Source organism: Ascaphus truei, chromosome 18, assembly GCF_040206685.1.
Source record: "Ascaphus truei isolate aAscTru1 chromosome 18, aAscTru1.hap1, whole genome shotgun sequence".
NCBI lineage: Eukaryota > Metazoa > Chordata > Amphibia > Anura > Ascaphidae > Ascaphus > Ascaphus truei.
In genome coordinates this window covers 29,085,735-29,105,847 of record NC_134500.1, presented here as the reverse complement: position 1 = coordinate 29,105,847, position 20,113 = coordinate 29,085,735, and the positions used below count along the sequence as shown (strand labels likewise).

General features: G+C 52.1%; 1 protein-coding gene across 1 annotated transcript in view; it reads left to right on the top strand.

Annotated features, from left to right (window-relative positions):
* The window catches only part of SIN3A (SIN3 transcription regulator family member A), a 105,073-nt gene that overhangs the window by 15,115 nt on the left and 69,845 nt on the right, over positions 1-20,113 (top strand). Inside the window, exons 3-6 of the mRNA XM_075575995.1 lie at positions 149-418; positions 1,023-1,175; positions 2,645-2,803; positions 4,188-4,277. Of these exons, the coding sequence (XP_075432110.1) occupies positions 149-418; positions 1,023-1,175; positions 2,645-2,803; positions 4,188-4,277 (672 nt within the window). The remainder of the gene's footprint in view (positions 1-148; positions 419-1,022; positions 1,176-2,644; positions 2,804-4,187; positions 4,278-20,113) is intronic.

The window sequence follows — 20,113 nt, the reverse complement described above, 5'->3', positions numbered from 1 at the left end:
AGCCGTGGGAGGGCCAGGGGGGAAGAGGATATAGATATATTATACACTGCAGTGAAGCAGTTCATTTCCTGCTGGGGGAACGAGCCGTGGGGGTGGATATGGTGATACTCAGCGTTATTATAGCGTCCCTTGTACTTCCTTCCTGCAGCCGTTGCCTTCTCAGGCCCACACCCCGACGAGCCAGCAGCAGACCACGCCAATCCAGTACCCTTCCCCCCGCTCCCCGCCGGCGCAGCCGCACACGCCGGGGCCTCTGGCGCACGCCACCCCCACTGCCACGGCTGCCACGCCGACCCTGCAGAACAACCAGCCCGTGGAGTTTAACCACGCCATCAACTACGTGAACAAGATCAAGAACCGCTTCCAGGGCCAGCCTGACATCTACAAGGCCTTCCTGGAGATCCTGCACACCTACCAGGTGAGAGCGGGGGGCCACGGGGAAGGGTGGCACGGAGAGCACGCGCGGCGAGGCGTGACCTCTGTCCCTGATACCGCACGCTGACATGGTCACAACAGACGAACATGTCGCATTGAGGGCTGTTCTATACTGCGTGCGCTTGCTGCGCCGTCTGCACGCGCGGTAGTTATAGATGGCAACGGTTAGTCAGCCTTTCTATAATGGTGAGCGTGGAACCGGCCGACAGCGGGAAGAGGAAGAAAATAATGAAATCGCGCCGCTGAAGTGTGTGTGTGTGTGTGTGTGTGTGTGTGTACTATTAATAAATCATTTATTAACGTATTTATTTAAAACACACACACACGTCCGCGCGTCTGTCTGTCCGCGCGTCTGTCTGTCCGCGCGTCTGTCTGTCCGCGCGTCTGTCTGTCCGCGCGTCTGTCTGTCCGCGCGTCTGTCTGTCCGCGCGTCTGTCTGTCCGCGCGTCTGTCTGTCCGCGCGTCTGTCTGTCCGCGCGTCTGTCTGTCCGTGTCCGCGCGTCTGTCTGTCCGTGTCCGCGCGTCTGTCCACTTCGGCAGTTGGGATATTGTCTCGATGTAACCGCGTCGCCTCTCCCGTTCCCCAGAAAGAGCAGCGCAACGCTAAGGAAGCTGGCGGCAACTACACGCCGGCCCTGACGGAGCAGGAGGTTTACGCCCAGGTGGCGCGGCTCTTCAAGAACCAGGAGGACCTGCTGTCAGAGTTCGGGCAGTTCCTTCCCGACGCCAACAGCTCCGTGGTAAGCGGCCACTTCTCCGGTCAGGTCGCTGGGTTACCGCGGGCTGCTATTACTGGCTCCAGGGGGTCTCAACGCCAGTCCCCAACAGGTCAGGTTCTCAAGATCTCCCTGCTTCAGCACATATGGCTCAATCAGTGGCTCAGCTGAGGCGCGGGGAGGCTGAGGGAAAGTGGGTGCTTTCCCTGGCCTTGGTCCGGGGGCGTGTCGGGGGGGCGTGTCGGGGGGCGGGCCTGTGACGTCACGGAGCTGGTTCGCCCCCATTGGGCGAACCGCTCACGTGACCGGCCCTGCACTCCCTTGAGCGCTTGAATTTTAAATTTTGCTAAGACCTACGCGTCCGCACGCCTGCAGAAGCGTGCGCGAGCCCCTGCTAAAGCCGCTCTCATTGCGGCTGCAGGGGCTCAGTGCCGAGCGTGAGCGCGCCTCAGCACGGGTCTGACCCTGGACGCAGCCTTAGACCGAGCAGAACCTTTAAAGCAACAATTTATCCTCATCGCGGAGATACTTTCCGGTAAAAGTTGTGCCACCAATTCAGTTTTTTTTAAGTCCCCTCTCTTGCCGCTCCTCTCTCTCTCGCCGCTCCTCTCTCGCGACGCCCCCTCTCTCTCGCGACGCCCGCTGTCACGAAGCCCCCCCTCTCTCGCGACGACCCCCTCTCTCACGATGGCCCTCCCCCCCTCTCTCTCTCTCTCGCGACGCCCCCCCCCTCTCTCTCTCTCTCGACGGCCTCTCTCTTGCGACGGCCCCCCCTCTCTCTCTCGCGCCAGCCCTCTCTCTCTTACGACGCCCCCCCCCCTCTCTTGCGCGACGCCCCCCCCCTCTCTCTTGCGCGACGGCCCCGTCTCTCACTCTTGCGCGACGGCCCTCACTCTTGCGCGACGGCCCCGTCTCTCGCACGCGATGCCCCCCCCTCTCGTGCGCGACGCCCCCCCCTCTTTCTCTCTCGTGCTCGACGCGGGGTGAGAGTGTTGGGGGGGGGGGGCTGAGTGTGACATGAGGAGGGGGGGTGAGTGTGAGTGTGACATGGGGAGGGGGGTGAGTGTGAGTGTCACATGGGGAGGGGGGGTGAAAGAGACATGGGGGGAGGGAGAGAGACACTGGGGGGAGGGAGAGAGAGACACTGGGGGAGGGATAGATACGGGGGCTCGACCTTAAAAGTTTGCTCACCCCTGTGCCAAGAGATAAAGGGGCGAGGGCCGGGCTGAGACGTGTGAATGTGCTCCCAAAGGGTATTTTTATTTGCTCTACACTGTATGCGGAGGGGGTTTCATTTTTTTTTTTTTTTTTTTTTTACCCCACCATAACTTATATAATGTGTGGTTAAATCATCGCAGCCATCATACCAAAGAGTGGCCTCCCAACTTGTAGAAGGTCTCCCACTTTAAGTTACAAATACAGAAGGGCGCGGAGATGGCGAGTGTTGCAGGTGCTGACCGCAGGCGGGTCAATGGTTTTCATTCTTCCTGCAGCTTTTGAGCAAGACGACGGCGGAAAAGGTGGAATCGGTGAGGAACGACCATGGCGGCACCGTGAAGAAACCACAGCTCAACAACAAGCCACAAAGGCCCAACCAGAATGGCTGCCAGATCCGCCGACACTCGGGGCCCGGGGCCACGCCGCCCGTCAAGGTGAGTGTGCATGGGGGGTCACTGGCCAATCGCTGCTGCCCTGTGGGAATATTAATGGCAGTTAGTGTTAGGGGGCGATCTATACGTGTCGGTGTCATATAGCACCTATAGCTTGTTCTGTCATCTCTTCACAGGTCTGTCCTTCAGCATCCTGTTCTAATAGTGACTTCTTTATTGTGACCAACCTACCTTACATGCCTACTCTAAAAACACGTACACACCACGTGTGTCCCCCTCCTCCCCGTACGCGCCCTCGCCCCCCTCCGCCCTCCTCCCCGTACGCGCCCTCGCCCCCCTCCCCCCTCCTCCCCGTACGCGCCCTCGCCCCCCTCCTCCCCGTACGCGCCCTCGCCCCCCTCCTCCCCGTACGCGCCCGCGCCCCCCATCTTCCCCGCCCGCGCCCCCATCTTCCCCGCCCACGCCCCCCTCTGCCCTGTTGGCACCCGCTCCCCCTCTGCTCTGTTGGCGCCCGCTCCCCCTCCCCTCTACCCCGTCGGCACCCGTTCTCCCCCCCCCCTCTCTACCCCGCCCGCGCCCGCCCCCCCACTCTCTGCCCCTCCCGCGCCCGTCACCCCCTCTCTGCCCCGCCCGCACCCGTCACCCCCTCTCTGCCCCGCCCGCGCCCGTCCCCCCTCTCTGCCCCGCCCGCGCCCGTCACCCCCTCTCTGCCCCGCCCGCACCCGTCCCCCCTCTCTGCCCCGCCCGCGCCCGTCCCCCCTCTCTGCCCCGCGCCCGTCCCCCCCCTCTCTGCCCCGCCCGCGCCTGTCCCCCCTCTCTGCCCCGCCCGCGCCCGTCCCCCCCTCTCTGCCCCACCCGTGCCCGTCCCCCCCCCTCTGCCCCGCCCGCGCCCGTCCCCCCCTCTCTGCCCCGCCCGCGCCCGTCCCCCCCTCTCTGCCCCGCCCGCGCCCGTCCCCCCTCTTCCCCGCCCGCGCCGCCCTCTCTGCCCCGCCCGCGCCCGTCCCCCCCTCTCTGCTCCGCCCGCGTCTGTCCCCCCCTCTCTGCTCCGCCCGCGCCTGTCCCCCCCTCTGCCCCGCCCGCTCCTGTCCCCCCCTCTCTGCCCCGCCCGTGCCCGTCCCCCCCTTTCTGCCCCGCCCGCCCCCCCACCTCTTTGCCCGCAGGCTGGCGCACCTGTGTGCCCCCCCCCCTCTCTGCCCCGCAGGCTCGCGCACCTGTGTCGTCCCCCCCCTCTCTCTGCCCCGCAGGCTCTCGCACCTGTGTCGTCCCCCCCTCTCTGCCCGCAGGCACGCGCACCTGTTTCCCCCCCCCCCTCTCTGCCCCGCAGGCGCGCGCACCTGTGTCTCCCCCCTCTCTGCCCCTATGCATGGTGTATTGTGACATTGTATCAGCTGCTTTGCTGATATGTCCCTTATCTTGCTCCATGCAGAAAAAACCCAAGATACTTATCCCGAAAGATCCGTCGCTGGCCGATGCCAACAAACATGGGGCGGGAGCAGAGTCCTTGTTTTTTGATAAGGTGAGTCCCCGCACTCAACATCCCACCCGGGGATCCCCAGGGGAGCGCTGTGATCCTCGTTATATAAAAAATGAACATCCTTCAATGTCGAGCGACTACAGAGTCTGACCCCACATGCCCAGCCGTCTAAGTCTGCATCTAGCTTCTGGAGGCCTCGAGTAACGCGCTTTCCCCGAGCAGCGCTGGCAGGCACAGTCACCGCAGTGCCGCCCCCGGATTCATTATATCCTTATCTCCCACTGAAATCCCTCCTCACATCTCCCCCTAATATCTCACTACACCCTCCTCTGCCCCTCCTTACATCTCACTATACCCTCCTCTGCCCCTCCTCACATCTCCCCCTAATATCTCACTACACCCTCCTCTGCCCCTCCTTACATCTCACCCTAATCTCTCACGATACCCTCCTCTGCACCTCCTTACATCTCACCCCTAATATCTCTCTATACCCTACTCTGCCCCACCTTACATCTCACCCTAATAACTCACTATACCCTCCTCTGACCCTCCTTACATCTCACCCTAATAACTCACTATACCCTCCTCTGACCCTCCTTACATCTCACCCCTAATATCTCACTATACCCTAATCTGCCCCTCCTTACTTCTCACCCTAATATCTCACTGTACCCTCCTCTGCCCCTCATCACTTCTCACCCTAATATCTCACTATACCCTCCTCTGCCCCTCCTTACATCTCACCCTAATAACTCACTATACCCTCCTCTGCACCTCCTTACATCTCACCCCTAATATCTCTCTATACCCTCCTCTGCCCCTCCTTACATCTCACCCTAATAACTCACTATACCCTCCTCTGACCCTCCTTACATCTCACCCCTAATATCTCACTATACCCTCCTCTGCCCCTCCTTACTTCTCACCCTAATATCTCACTGTACCCTCCTCTGACCCTCCTTACTTCTCACCCTAATATCTCACTATACCCTCCTCTGCCCCTCCTTACTTCTCACCCTAATATCTCACTATACTCTCCTCTGTCTCTCCTTACATCTCCCCCTAATATCTCTATACCCCCCTCTGCCCCTCCTTACATCTCACCCTAATATCTCACTATACCCTCCTCTGTCTCTCCTTACATCTCCCCCTAATATCTCACTATACTCTCCTCTGTCTCTCCTTACATCTCCCCCTAATATCTCACTATACCCTCCTCTGCCCCTCCTCACATCTCACCCTAATATCTCACTATACCCTCCTCTGCCCCTCCTTACATCTGAGCCCTAATATCTCACTATACCATCCTCTGCTCCTCCTTACATCTCACCCTAATATCTCACTATATCCTCCTCTGCCCCTCCTTACATCTCACCCTAATATCTCACTATATCCTCCTCTGCCCCTCCTTACATCTCACCCTAATATCTCACTATACCCTCCCCTGCCCCTCCTTAGATCTCACCCTAATATCTCACTATACCCTCCTCTGCCCCTCCTTACATCTCACCCTAATATCTCACTATACCCTCCTCTGCCCCTCCTTACATCTCACCCTAATATCTCACTATCCCCTCCTCTGCCGATCCTTACATCTCATCCCTAATATCTCACTATACCCTCCTCTGCCCCTCCTTACATCTCACAGTAATATCTCACTATACCCTCCTCTGCCCCTCCTTACATCTCACCCTAATATCTCACTATACCCTCCTCTGCCCCTCCTTACATCTCACCCTAATATCTCACTATACCCTCCTCTGCCCCTCCTTACATCTCATCCCTAATATCTCACTATACCCTCCTCTGCCCTCCTTACATCTCACCCTAATATCTCACTATATCCTCCTCTGCCCCTCCTTACATCTCACCCTAATATCTCACTATACCCTCCTCTGCCCCTCCTTACATCTCACCCTAATATCTCACTATACCTCCTCTGCCCCTCCTTACATCTCACCCTAATATCTCACTATACCCTCCTCTGCCCCTCCTTACATCTCACCCTAATATCTCACTATCCCCTCCTCTGCCGCTCCTTACATCTCATCCCTAATATCTCACTATACCCTCCTCTGCCCCTCCTTACATCTCACCCTAATATCTCACTATACCCTCCTCTGCCCCTCCTTACATCTCACCCCTAATATCTCACTATACCCTCCTCTGCCCCTCCTCACATCTCACCCTAATATCTCACTATACACTCTTCTGCCCCTCCTTACATCTCACCCTAATATCTCACTATACCCTCCTCTGCTCCTCCTTCCATCTCCCCCTAATATCTCACTACACCCTCCTCTGCCCCACATTACACCTCACCCTAATATCTCACTATACCCTCCGCTGCTCCTCCTTACATCTCACCCTAATATCTCACTATACCCTCCTCTGCCCCTCCTTACATCTCATCCCTAATATCTCACTATACCCTCCTCTGCCCCTCCTTACATCTCACCCTAATATCTCACTATACCCTCCTCTGCCCCACCTTACATCTCACCCTAATATCTCACTATACCCTCCTCTGCCCCTCCTTACATCTCATCCCTAATATCTCACTATACCCTCCTCTGCCCCTCCTTACATCTCGCCCTAATCTCACTATACCCTCCTCTGCCCCTCCTTACATCTCAGCCCTAATATCTCACTATACCCTCCTCTGCCCCTCCTTACATCTCATCCCTAATATCTCACTATACCCTCCTCTGCCCCTCCTTACATCTCACCCTAATATCTCACTATACCCTCCTCTGCCCCTCCTTACATCTCAGCCCTAATATCTCACTATACCCTCCTCTGCCCCTCCTTACATCTCACACCAATATCTCACTATACCCTCCTCTGCCCCACCTTACATCTCACCCTAATATCTCACTATACCCTCCTCTGCCCCTCCTTACATCTCAGCCCTAATATCTCACTATACCCTCCTCTGCCCCTCCTTACATCTCACACCAATATCTCACTATACACTCCTCTGCCCCACCTTACATCTCACCCTAATATCTCACTATACCCTCCTCTGCCCCTCCTTACATCTCAGCCCTAATATCTCACTATACCCTCCTCTGCCCCTCCTTACATCTCACACCAATATCTCACTATACCCTCCTCTGCCCCACCTTACATCTCACCCTAATATCTCACTATACCCTCCTCTGCCCCTCCTTACATCTCATCCCTAATATCTCACTATACCCTCCTCTGCCCCTCCTTACATCTCACCCTAATATCTCACTATACCCTCCTCTGCCCCTCCTTACATCTCATCCCTAATATCTCACTATACCCTCCTCTGCCCCTCCTTACATCTCATCCCTAATATCTCACTATACCCTCCTCTGCCCCTCCTTACATCTCGCCCTAATCTCACTATACCCTCCTCTGCCCCTCCTTACATCTCAGCCCTAATATCTCACTATACCCTCCTCTGCCCCTCCTTACATCTCACCCTAATATCTCACTATACCCTCCTCTGCCCCTCCTTACATCTCACCCTAATATCTCACTATACCCTCCCCTGCCCCTCCTTACATCTCACCCTAATATCTCACTATACCCTCCTCTGCCCCTCCTTACATCTCATGTCTAATATCTCACTATACCCTCCTCTGCCCCTCCTTACATCTCACCCTAATATCTCACTATACCCTCCTCTGCCCCTCCTTACATCTCACCCTAATATCTCACTATACCCTCCTCTGCCCCTCCTTACATCTCACCCTAAAATCTCACTATACCCTCCTCTGCCCCTCCTTACATCTCATCCCTAATATCTCACTATACCCTCCTCTGCCCTCCTTACATCTCACCCTAATATCTCACTATATCCTCCTCTGCCCCTCCTTACATCTCACCCTAATATCTCACTATACCCTCCTCTGCCCCTCCTTACATCTCACCCTAATATCTCACTATACCCTCCTCTGCCCCTCCTTACATCTCACCCTAATATCTCACTATACCCTCCTCTGCCCCTCCTTACATCTCAGCCCTAATATCTCACTATACCCTCCTCTGCCACTCCTTACATCTCACACCAATATCTCACTATACCCTCCTCTGCCCCACCTTACATCTCACCCTAATATCTCACTATACCCTCCTCTGCCCCTCCTTACATCTCATCCCTAATATCTCACTATACCCTCCTCTGCCCCTCCTTACATCTCATCCCTAATATCTCACTATACCCTCCTCTGCCCCTCCTTACATCTCGCCCTAATCTCACTATACCCTCCTCTGCCCCTCCTTACATCTCAGCCCTAATATCTCACTATACCCTCCTCTGCCCCTCCTTACATCTCACCCTAATATCTCACTATACCCTCCTCTGCCCCTCCTTACATCTCACCCTAATATCTCACTATACCCTCCCCTGCCCCTCCTTACATCTCACCCTAATATCTCACTATACCCTCCTCTGCCCCTCCTTACATCTCACCCTAATATCTCACTATACCCTCCTCTGCCCCTCCTTACATCTCACCCTAATATCTCACTATCCCCTCCTCTGCCGATCCTTACATCTCATCCCTAATATCTCACTATACCCTCCTCTGCCCCTCCTTACATCTCACCCTAATATCTCACTATACCCTCCTCTGCCCCTCCTTACATCTCACCCTAATATCTCACTATACCCTCCTCTGCCCCTCCTTACATCTCACCCTAAAATCTCACTATACCCTCCTCTGCCCCTCCTTACATCTCATCCCTAATATCTCACTATGCCCTCCTCTGCCCTCCTTACATTTCACCCTAATATCTCACTATGCCCTCCTCTGCCCTCCTTACATCTCACCCTAATATCTCACTATATCCTCCTCTGCCCCTCCTTACATCTCACCCTAATATCTCACTATACCCTCCTCTGCCCCTCCTTACATCTCACCCTAATATCTCACTATACCCTCCTCTGCCCCTCCTTACATCTCACCCTAATATCTCACTATACCCTCCTCTGCCCCTCCTTACATCTCACCCTAATATCTCACTATCCCCTCCTCTGCCGCTCCTTACATCTCATCCCTAATATCTCACTATACCCTCCTCTGCCCCTCCTTACATCTCACCCTAATATCTCACTATACCCTCCTCTGCCCCTCCTTACATCTCACCCCTAATATCTCACTATACCCTCCTCTGCCCCTCCTCACATCTCACACTAATATCTCACTATACCCTCCTCTGCCCCTCCTTACATCTCACCCTAATATCTCACTATCCCCTCCTCTGCCACTCCTTACATCTCACCCTAATATCTCACTATACTCTCCTCTGCCCCCCTTACATCTCACCCTAATATCTCACTGTACCCTCCTCTGCCCCTCCTTACATCTCACCCTAATATCTCACTATACCCTCCTCTGCCCCTCCTTACATCTCACCCTAATATCTCACTATCCCCTCCTCTGCCACTCCTTACATCTCACCCTAATATCTCACTATACCCTCCTCTGCCCCTCCTTACATCTCACCCTAATATCTCACTATCCCCTCCTCTGCTCCTCCTTACATCTCACCCTAATATCTCACTGTACCCTCCTCTGCCCCTCCTTACATCTCACACTAATATCTCACTATACCCTCCTCTGCCCCTCCTTACATCTCACCCTAATATCTCACTATCCCCTCCTCTTCTGCTCCTTACATCTCATCCCTAATATCTCACTATACTCTCCTCTGCCCCTCCTTACATCTCCCCTAATATCTCACTATACTCTCCTCTGCTCCTCCTTACATCTCACCCTAATATCTCACTATACACTCCTCTGCCCCTCCTTACATCTCACCCTAATATCTCACTATACCCTCCTCTGCTCCTCCTTACATCTCACCCTAATATCTCACTATACCCTCCTCTGCCCCACATTACATCTCACACTAATATCTCACTATACCCTCCTCTGCTCCTCCTTACATCTCACCCTAATATCTCACTATACCCTCCTCTGCCCCTCCTTACATCTCACCCTAATATCTCACTATACCCTCCTCTGCCCCTCCTTACATCTCACCCTAATATCTCACTATACCCTCCTCTGCCCCTCCTTACATCTCACCCTAATATCTCACTATACCCTCCTCTGCCCCTCCTTACATCTCACCCTAATATCTCACTATACCCTCCTCTGCCCCTCCTTACATCTCACCCTAAAATCTCACTATACCCTCCTCTGCCCCTCCTTACATCTCACCCTAATATCTCACTATACCCTCCTCTGCCCCTCCTTACATCTCACCCTAATATCTCACTATACCCTCCTCTGCCCCTCCTTACATCTCACCCTAATATCTCACTATACCCTCCTCTGCCCCTCCTTACATCTCACCCTAATATCTCACTATACCCTCCTCTGCCCCTCCTTACATCTCACCCTAATATCTCACTATACCCTCCTCTGCCCCTCCTTACATCTCACCCTAAAATCTCACTATACCCTCCTCTGCCCCTCCTTACATCTCACCCTAATATCTCACTATACCCTCCTCTGCCCCTCCTTCCATCTCACCCTAATATCTCACTATCCCCTCCTCTGCCGCTCCTTACATCTCATCCCTAATATCTCACTATACCCTCCTCTGCCCCTCCTTACATCTCACACTAATATCTCACTATACCCTCCTCTGCTCCTCCTTACATCTCACCCTAATATCTCACTATACCCTCCTCTGCCCCTCCTTACATCTCACCCTAATATCTCACTATACCCTCCTCTGCCCCTCCTTACATCTCACCCTAATATCTCACTATACCCTCCTCTGCCCCTCCTTACATCTCACCCTAATATCTCACTGTACCCTCCTCTGCCCCTCCTTACATCTCACACTAATATCTCACTATACCCTCCTCTGCCCCTCCTTACATCTCACCCTAATATCTCACTATCCCCTCCTCTGCCACTCCTTACATCTCACCCTAATATCTCACTATACTCTCCTCTGCCCCCCTTACATCTCACCCTAATATCTCACTGTACCCTCCTCTGCCCCTCCTTACATCTCACCCTAATATCTCACTATACCCTCCTCTGCCCCTCCTTACATCTCACCCTAATATCTCACTATCCCCTCCTCTGCCACTCCTTACATCTCACCCTAATATCTCACTATACCCTCCTCTGCCCCTCCTTACATCTCACCCTAATATCTCACTATCCCCTCCTCTGCTCCTCCTTACATCTCACCCTAATATCTCACTGTACCCTCCTCTGCCCCTCCTTACATCTCACACTAATATCTCACTATACCCTCCTCTGCCCCTCCTTACATCTCACCCTAATATCTCACTATCCCCTCCTCTTCCGCTCCTTACATCTCATCCCTAATATCTCACTATACTCTCCTCTGCCCCTCCTTACATCTCCCCTAATATCTCACTATACTCTCCTCTGCTCCTCCTTACATCTCACCCTAATATCTCACTATACACTCCTCTGCCCCTCCTTACATCTCACCCTAATATCTCACTATACCCTCCTCTGCTCCTCCTTACATCTCACCCTAATATCTCACTATACCCTCCTCTGCCCCACATTACATCTCACACTAATATCTCACTATACCCTCCTCTGCTCCTCCTTACATCTCACCCTAATATCTCACTATACCCTCCTCTGCCCCACCTTACATCTCCCCCTAATATCTCACTATACCCTCCTCTGCCCCACCTTACATCTCACCCTAATATCTCACTATACCCTCCTCTGCCCCTCCTTACATCTCACCCTAATATCTCACTATACCCTCCTCTGCCCCTCCTTACATCTCACCCTAATATCTCACTATACCCTCCTCTGCCCCTCCTTACATCTCACCCTAATATCTCACTATACCCTCCTCTGCCCCTCCTTACATCTCACCCTAAAATCTCACTATACCCTCCTCTGCCCCTCCTTACATCTCACCCTAATATCTCACTATACCCTCCTCTGCCCCTCCTTACATCTCACACTAATATCTCACTATACCCTCCTCTGCCCCTCCTCACATCTCACCCTAATATCTCACTATACCTCCTCTGCCCCTCCTTACATCTCACACTAATATCTCACTATACTCTCCTCTGCCCCTCCTTACATCTCACCCTAATATCTCACTATACCCTCCTCTGCCCCTCCTTACATCTCACCCTAATATCTCACTATACACTCCTCTGCCCCTCCTTACATCTCACTCTAATATCTCACTATACACCCCTCTGCCCCACCTTACATCTCACCCTAATATCTCACTACACCCTCCTCTGCCCCTCCTTACATCTCACCCTAATATCTCACTATACTCTCCTCTGCCCCTCCTTACATCTCAGCCCTAATATCTCACTATACCCTCCTCTGCCCCTCCTTACATCTCACTCTAATATCTCACTATACTCTCCTCTGCCCCTCCTTACATCTCACCCTAATATCTCACTATACTCTCCTCTGCCCCTCCTTACATCTCACCCTAATATCTCACTATACCTCCTCTGCCCCTCCTTACATCTCCCCCTAATATCTCACTATACCCTCCTCTGCCCCTCCGTACATCTCAGCCCTAATATCTCACTATACCCTCCTCTGCCCCTCCTTACATCTCACCCTAATATCTCGCTATACCCTCCTCTGCCCCTCCTTACATCTCACCCTAATATCTCACTATACCCTCCTCTGCCCCTCCTTACATCTCACCCTAATATCTCACTATACCCTCCTCTGCCTCTCCTCACATCTCACCCTAATATCTCACTATACCCTCCTCTGCCCCTCCTTACATCTCACCCTAATATCTCACTATACCCTCCTCTGCCCCTCCTTACATCTCAGCCCTAATATCTCACTATACCCTCCTCTGCCCCTCCTTACATCTCACACTAATATCTCGCTATACCCTCCTCTGCCCCTCCTTACATCTCAGCCCTAATATCTCACTATACCCTCCTCTGCCCCTCCTTACATCTCACACTAATATCTCACTATACTCTCCTCTGCCCCTCCTTACATCTCACCCTAATATCTCACTATACCCTCCTCTGCCCCACCTTACATCTCCCCCTAATATCTCACTATACCCTCCTCTGCCCCACCTTACATCTCACCCTAATATCTCACTATACCCTCCTCTGCCCCTCCTTACATCTCACCCTAATATCTCACTATACCCTCCTCTGCCCCTCCTTACATCTCACCCTAATATCTCACTGTACCCTCCTCTGCCCCTCCTTACATCTCACACTAATATCTCACTATACCCTCCTCTGCCCCGCCTTACATCTCACCCTAATATCTCACTATACCCTCCTCTGCCCCTCCTTACATCTCATCCCTAATATCTCACTATACCCTCCTCTGCCCTCCTTACATCTCACCCTAATATCTCACTATACCCTCCTCTGCCCCTCCTTACATCTCACCCTAATATCTCACTATACCCTCCTCTGCCCCTCCTTACATCTCACCCTAATATCTCACTATACCCTCCTCTGCCCCTCCTTACATCTCACCCTAATATCTCCCTATACCCTCCTCTGCCCCTCCTTACATCTCACCCTAATATCTCACTATACCCTCCTCTGCCCCTCCTTACATCTCGCCCTAATCTCACTATACCCTCCTCTGCCCCTCCTTACATCTCACCCTAATATCTCACTATACACTCTTCTGCCCCTCCTTACATCTCACCCTAATATCTCACTATACCCTCCTCTGCCCCACCTTACATCTCACCCTAATATCTCACTATACCCTACTCTGCCCCTCCTTACATCTCACCCTAATATCTCACTATACCCTCCTCTGCTCCTCCTTACATCTCATCCCTAATATCTCACTATACCCTCCTCTGCCCCACCTTACATCTCACCCTAATATCTCACTATACCCTCCTCTGCCCCTCCTTACATCTCATCCCTAATATCTCACTATACCCTCCTCTGCCCCCCTTACATCTCACAGTAATATCTCACTATACCCTCCTCTGCCCCACCTTACATCTCACCCTAATATCTCACTATACCCTCCTCTGCCCCTCCTTACATCTCACCCTAATATCTCACTGTACCCTCCTCTGCCCCTCCTTACATCTCACACTAATATCTCACTATACCCTCCTCTGCCCCCCCTTACATCTCACCCTAATATCTCACTATACCCTCCTCTGCCCCTCCTTACATCTCACCCTAATATCTCACTATACCCTCCTCTGCCCCTCCTTACATCTCACCCTAATATCTCACTATACCCTACTCTGCCCCTCCTTACATCTCACCCTAATATCTCACTATACCCTCCTCTGCCCCTCCTTACATCTCACCCTAATATCTCATTATACCCTCCTCTGCCCCTCCTTACATCTCACCCTAATATCTCACTATACCCTCCTCTGCCCCTCCTTACATCTCACCCTAATATCTCACTATACCCTACTCTGCCCCTCCTTACATCTCACCCTAAAATCTCACTATACCCTCCTCTGCCCCTCCTTACATCTCACCCTAATATCTCACTATACCCTCCTCTGCCCCTCCTTACATCTCACCCTAATATCTCACTGTACCCTCCTCTGCCCCTCCTTACATCTCACACTAATATCTCACTATACCCTCCTCTGCCCCTCCTTACATCTCACCCTAATATCTCACTATCCCCTCCTCTGCCACTCCTTACATCTCACCCTAATATCTCACTATACTCTCCTCTGCCCCCCTTACATCTCACCCTAATATCTCACTGTACCCTCCTCTGCCCCTCCTTACATCTCACCCTAATATCTCACTATACCCTCCTCTGCCCCTCCTTACATCTCACCCTAATATCTCACTATCCCCTCCTCTGCCACTCCTTACATCTCACCCTAATATCTCACTATACCCTCCTCTGCCCCTCCTTACATCTCACCCTAATATCTCACTATCCCCTCCTCTGCTCCTCCTTACATCTCACCCTAATATCTCACTGTACCCTCCTCTGCCCCTCCTTACATCTCACACTAATATCTCACTATACCCTCCTCTGCCCCTCCTTACATCTCACCCTAATATCTCACTATCCCCTCCTCTGCCGCTCCTTACATCTCATCGCTAATATCTCACTATACTCTCCTCTGCCCCTCCTTACATCTCCCCTAATATCTCACTATACTCTCCTCTGCTCCTCCTTACATCTCACCCTAATATCTCACTATACACTCCTCTGCCCCTCCTTACATCTCACCCTAATATCTCACTATACCCTCCTCTGCTCCTCCTTACATCTCACCCTAATATCTCACTATACCCTCCTCTGCCCCACATTACATCTCACACTAATATCTCACTATACCCTCCTCTGCTCCTCCTTACATCTCACCCTAATATCTCACTATACCCTCCTCTGCCCCACCTTACATCTCCCCCTAATATCTCACTATACCCTCCTCTGCCCCACCTTACATCTCGCCCTAATATCTCACTATACCCTCCTCTGCCCCTCCTTACATCTCACCCTAATATCTCACTATACCCTCCTCTGCCCCTCCTTACTTCTCACCCTAAAATCTCACTATACCCTCCTCTGCCCCTCCTTACATCTCACCCTAATATCTCACTATACCCTCCTCTGCCCCTCCTTACATCTCACCCTAATATCTCACTATACCCTCCTCTGCCCCTCCTTACATCTCACACCAATATCTCACTATACCCTCCTCTGCCCCTCCTTACATCTCACCCTAATATCTCACTATACCCTCCTCTGCCCCACCTTACATCTCACCCTAATATCTCACTATACCCTCCTCTGCCCCTCCTTACATCTCACCCTAATATCTCACTATACCCTCCTCTGCCCCTCCTTACATCTCACCCTAATATCTCACTATACCCTCCTCTGCCCCTCCTTACATCTCACACCAATATCTCACTATACCCTCCTCTGCCCCTCCTTACATCTCACCCTAATATCTCGCTATACCCTCCTCTGCCCCTCCTTACATCTCACCCTAATATCTCACTATACCCTCCTCTGCCCCTCCTTACATCTCACCCTAATATCTCACTATACCCTCCTCTGCCCCTCCTTACATCTCACCCTAATATCTCACTATACCCTCCTCTGCCCCTCCTTACATCTCACCCTAATATCTCACTATACCCTCCTCTGCCCCTCCTTACATCTCACCCTAATATCTCACTATACCCTTCTCTGCCCCTCCTTACATCTCACCCTAATATCTCACTATACCCTCCTCTGCCCCTCCTTACATCTCACCCTAATATCTCACTATCCCCTCCTCTGCTCCTCCTTACATCTCACCCTAATATCTCACTGTACCCTCCTCTGCCCCTCCTTACATCTCACACTAATATCTCACTATACCCTCCTCTGCCCCTCCTTACATCTCACACTAATATCTCACTATACCCTCCTCTGCCCCTCCTTACATCTCACCCTAATATCTCACTATCCCCTCCTCTGCCCCTCCTTACATCTCACCCTAATATCTCACTATACCCTCCTCTGCCCCTCCTTACATCTCACCCTAATATCTCACTATACCCTCCTCTGCCCCTCCTTACATCTCACCCTAATATCTCACTATACCCTCCTCTGCCCCTCCTTACATCTCACCCTAATATCTCACTATACCCTCCTCTGCCCCTCCTTACATCTCACCCTAAAATCTCACTATACCCTCCTCTGCCCCTCCTTACATCTCACCCTAATATCTCACTATACCCTCCTCTGCCCCTCCTTACATCTCACCCTAATATCTCACTATACCCTCCTCTGCCCCTCCTTACATCTCACACCAATATCTCACTATACCCTCCTCTGCCCCTCCTTACATCTCACCCTAATATCTCACTATACCCTCCTCTGCCCCACCTTACATCTCACCCTAATATCTCACTATACCCTCCTCTGCCCCTCCTTACATCTCACCCTAATATCTCACTATACCCTCCTCTGCCCCTCCTTACATCTCACCCTAATATCTCACTGTACCCTCCTCTGCCCCTCCTTACATCTCACACTAATATCTCACTATACCCTCCTCTGCCCCTCCTTACATCTCACCCTAATATCTCACTATACCCTCCTCTGCCCCTCCTTACATCTCACCCTAATATCTCACTATCCCCTCCTCTGCTCCTCCTTACATCTCACCCTAATATCTCACTATACACTCCTCTGCCCCTCCTTACATCTCACCCTAATATCTCACTATACCCTCCTCTGCTCCTCCTTACATCTCACCCTAATATCTCACTATACCCTCCTCTGCCCCTCCTTACATCTCACCCTAATATCTCACTATCCCTCCTCTGCTCCTCCTTACATCTCACCCTAATATCTCACTATACACTCCTCTGCCCCTCCTTACATCTCACCCTAATATCTCACTATACCCTCCTCTGCTCCTCCTTACATCTCACCCTAATATCTCACTATACCCTCCTCTGCCCCACATTACATCTCACACTAATATCTCACTATACCCTCCTCTGCTCCTCCTTACATCTCATCCTAATATCTCACTATACCCTCCTCTGCCCCTCCTTACATCTCACCCTAATATCTCACTATACCCTCCTCTGCCCCTCCTTACATCTCACCCTAATATCTCACTATACCCTCCTCTGCCCCTCCTTACATCTCACCCTAATATCTCACTATCCCCTCCTCTGCCGCTCCTTACATCTCATCCCTAATATCTCACTATACCCTACTCTGCCCCTCCTTACATCTCACCCTAATATCTCACTGTACCCTCCTCTGCCCCTCCTTACATCTCACACTAATATCTCACTATACCCTCCTCTGCCCCTCCTTACATCTCACCCTAATATCTCACTATCCCCTCCTCTGCCCCTCCTTACATCTCATCCCTAATATCTCACTATACCCTCCTCTGCCCCTCCTTACATCTCCCCTAATATCTCACTATACTCTCCTCTGCTCCTCCTTACATCTCACCCTAATATCTCACTATACACTCCTCTGCCCCTCCTTACATCTCACCCTAATATCTCACTATACCCTCCTCTGCTCCTCCTTACATCTCACCCTAATATCTCACTATACCCTCCTCTGCCCCTCCTTACATCTCACCCTAATATCTCACTATACCCTCCTCTGCCCCACATTACATCTCACCCTAATATCTCACTATACCCTCCTCTGCCCCTCCTTACATCTCACCCTAATATCTCACTATACCCTCCTCTGCCCCACATTACATCTCACACTAATATCTCACTATGCCCTCCTCTGCTCCTCCTTACATCTCATCCTAATATCTCACTATACCCTCCTCTGCCCCACCTTACATCTCCCCCTAATATCTCACTATACCCTCCTCTGCCCCACCTTACATCTCACCCTAATATCTCACTATACCCTCCTCTGCCCCTCCTTACATCTCACCCTAATATCTCACTATACCCTCCTCTGCCCCTCCTTACATCTCACCCTAATATCTCACTGTACCCTCCTCTGCCCCTCCTTACATCTCACACTAATATCTCACTATACCCTCCTCTGCCCCTCCTTACATCTCACCCTAATATCTCACTATACCCTCCTCTGCCCCTCCTTACATCTCACCCTAAAATCTCACTATACCCTCCTCGGCCCCTCCTTACATCTCACCCTAATATCTCACTATACCCTCCTCTGCCCCTCCTTACATCTCACCCTAATATCTCACTATACCCTCCTCTGCCCCACCTTACATCTCCCCCTAATATCTCACTATACCCTCCTCTGCCCCACCTTACATCTCCCCCTAATATCTCACTATACCCTCCTCTGCCCCACCTTACATCTCCCCCTAATATCTCACTATACCCTCCTCTGCCCCACCTTACATCTCACCCTAATATCTCACTATACCCTCCTCTGCCCCTCCTTACATCTCACCCTAATATCTCACTATACCCTCCTCTGCCCCTCCTTACATCTCACCCTAATATCTCACTGTACCCTCCTCTGCCCCTCCTTACATCTCACACTAATATCTCACTATACCCTCCTCTGCCCCTCCTTACATCTCACCCTAATATCTCACTATACCCTCCTCTGCCCCTCCTTACATCTCACCCTAATATCTCCCTATACCCTCCTCTGCCCCTCCTTACATCTCACCCTAATATCTCCCTATACCCTCCTCTGCCCCTCCTTACATCTCACCCTAATATCTCCCTATACCCTCCTCTGCCCCTCCTTACATCTCACCCTAATATCTCACTATACCCTCCTCTGCCCCTCCTTACATCTCACCCTAATATCTCACTATACCTCCTCTGCCCCCCCTTACATCTCACCCTAATATCTCACTATACCTCCTCTGCCCCTCCTCACATCTCACCCTAATATCTCACTATACCCTCCTCTGCCCCTCCTTATATCTCTGCCCTAATTTCTCTCTATACATCTGCCCGACTTTTGCGTTCTGCTTAAGGATGTCTTCTCTCTACCCCCTTTGTATCTAAAGCCCTCTCCCACCTTAAACCTTTCTCACTTTCTGCCCCACACCTCTGGAATGCCCTTCCCCTCAATACCCGACTAGCACCCTCTCTATCCACCTTAAGACACACCTGCTTAATTAAGCATATGAGCAGCTCCGTGGCTAATACTATACATGATACATAAAGCTTGGACCCCTGCAGATGCACTTACCAGAACGCCCTCCTACTGTCTCTGTTCGTTCTTCCTACCTACCAATTAGATTGTAAGCTCTTCGGGACAGGGACTCCTCTTCCTAATGTTACTCATGCCTGTAGCGCTTCTTCCCATGACGTGTTGTTTTTATGTCCCGTGTGTCACCGCGGTGACGTGGCTGTGTACCTGGATGGAGCTATATAAATAGAGATCTCTCCGGTGCCGACACGGAGACCTGTCCGTTCCTGC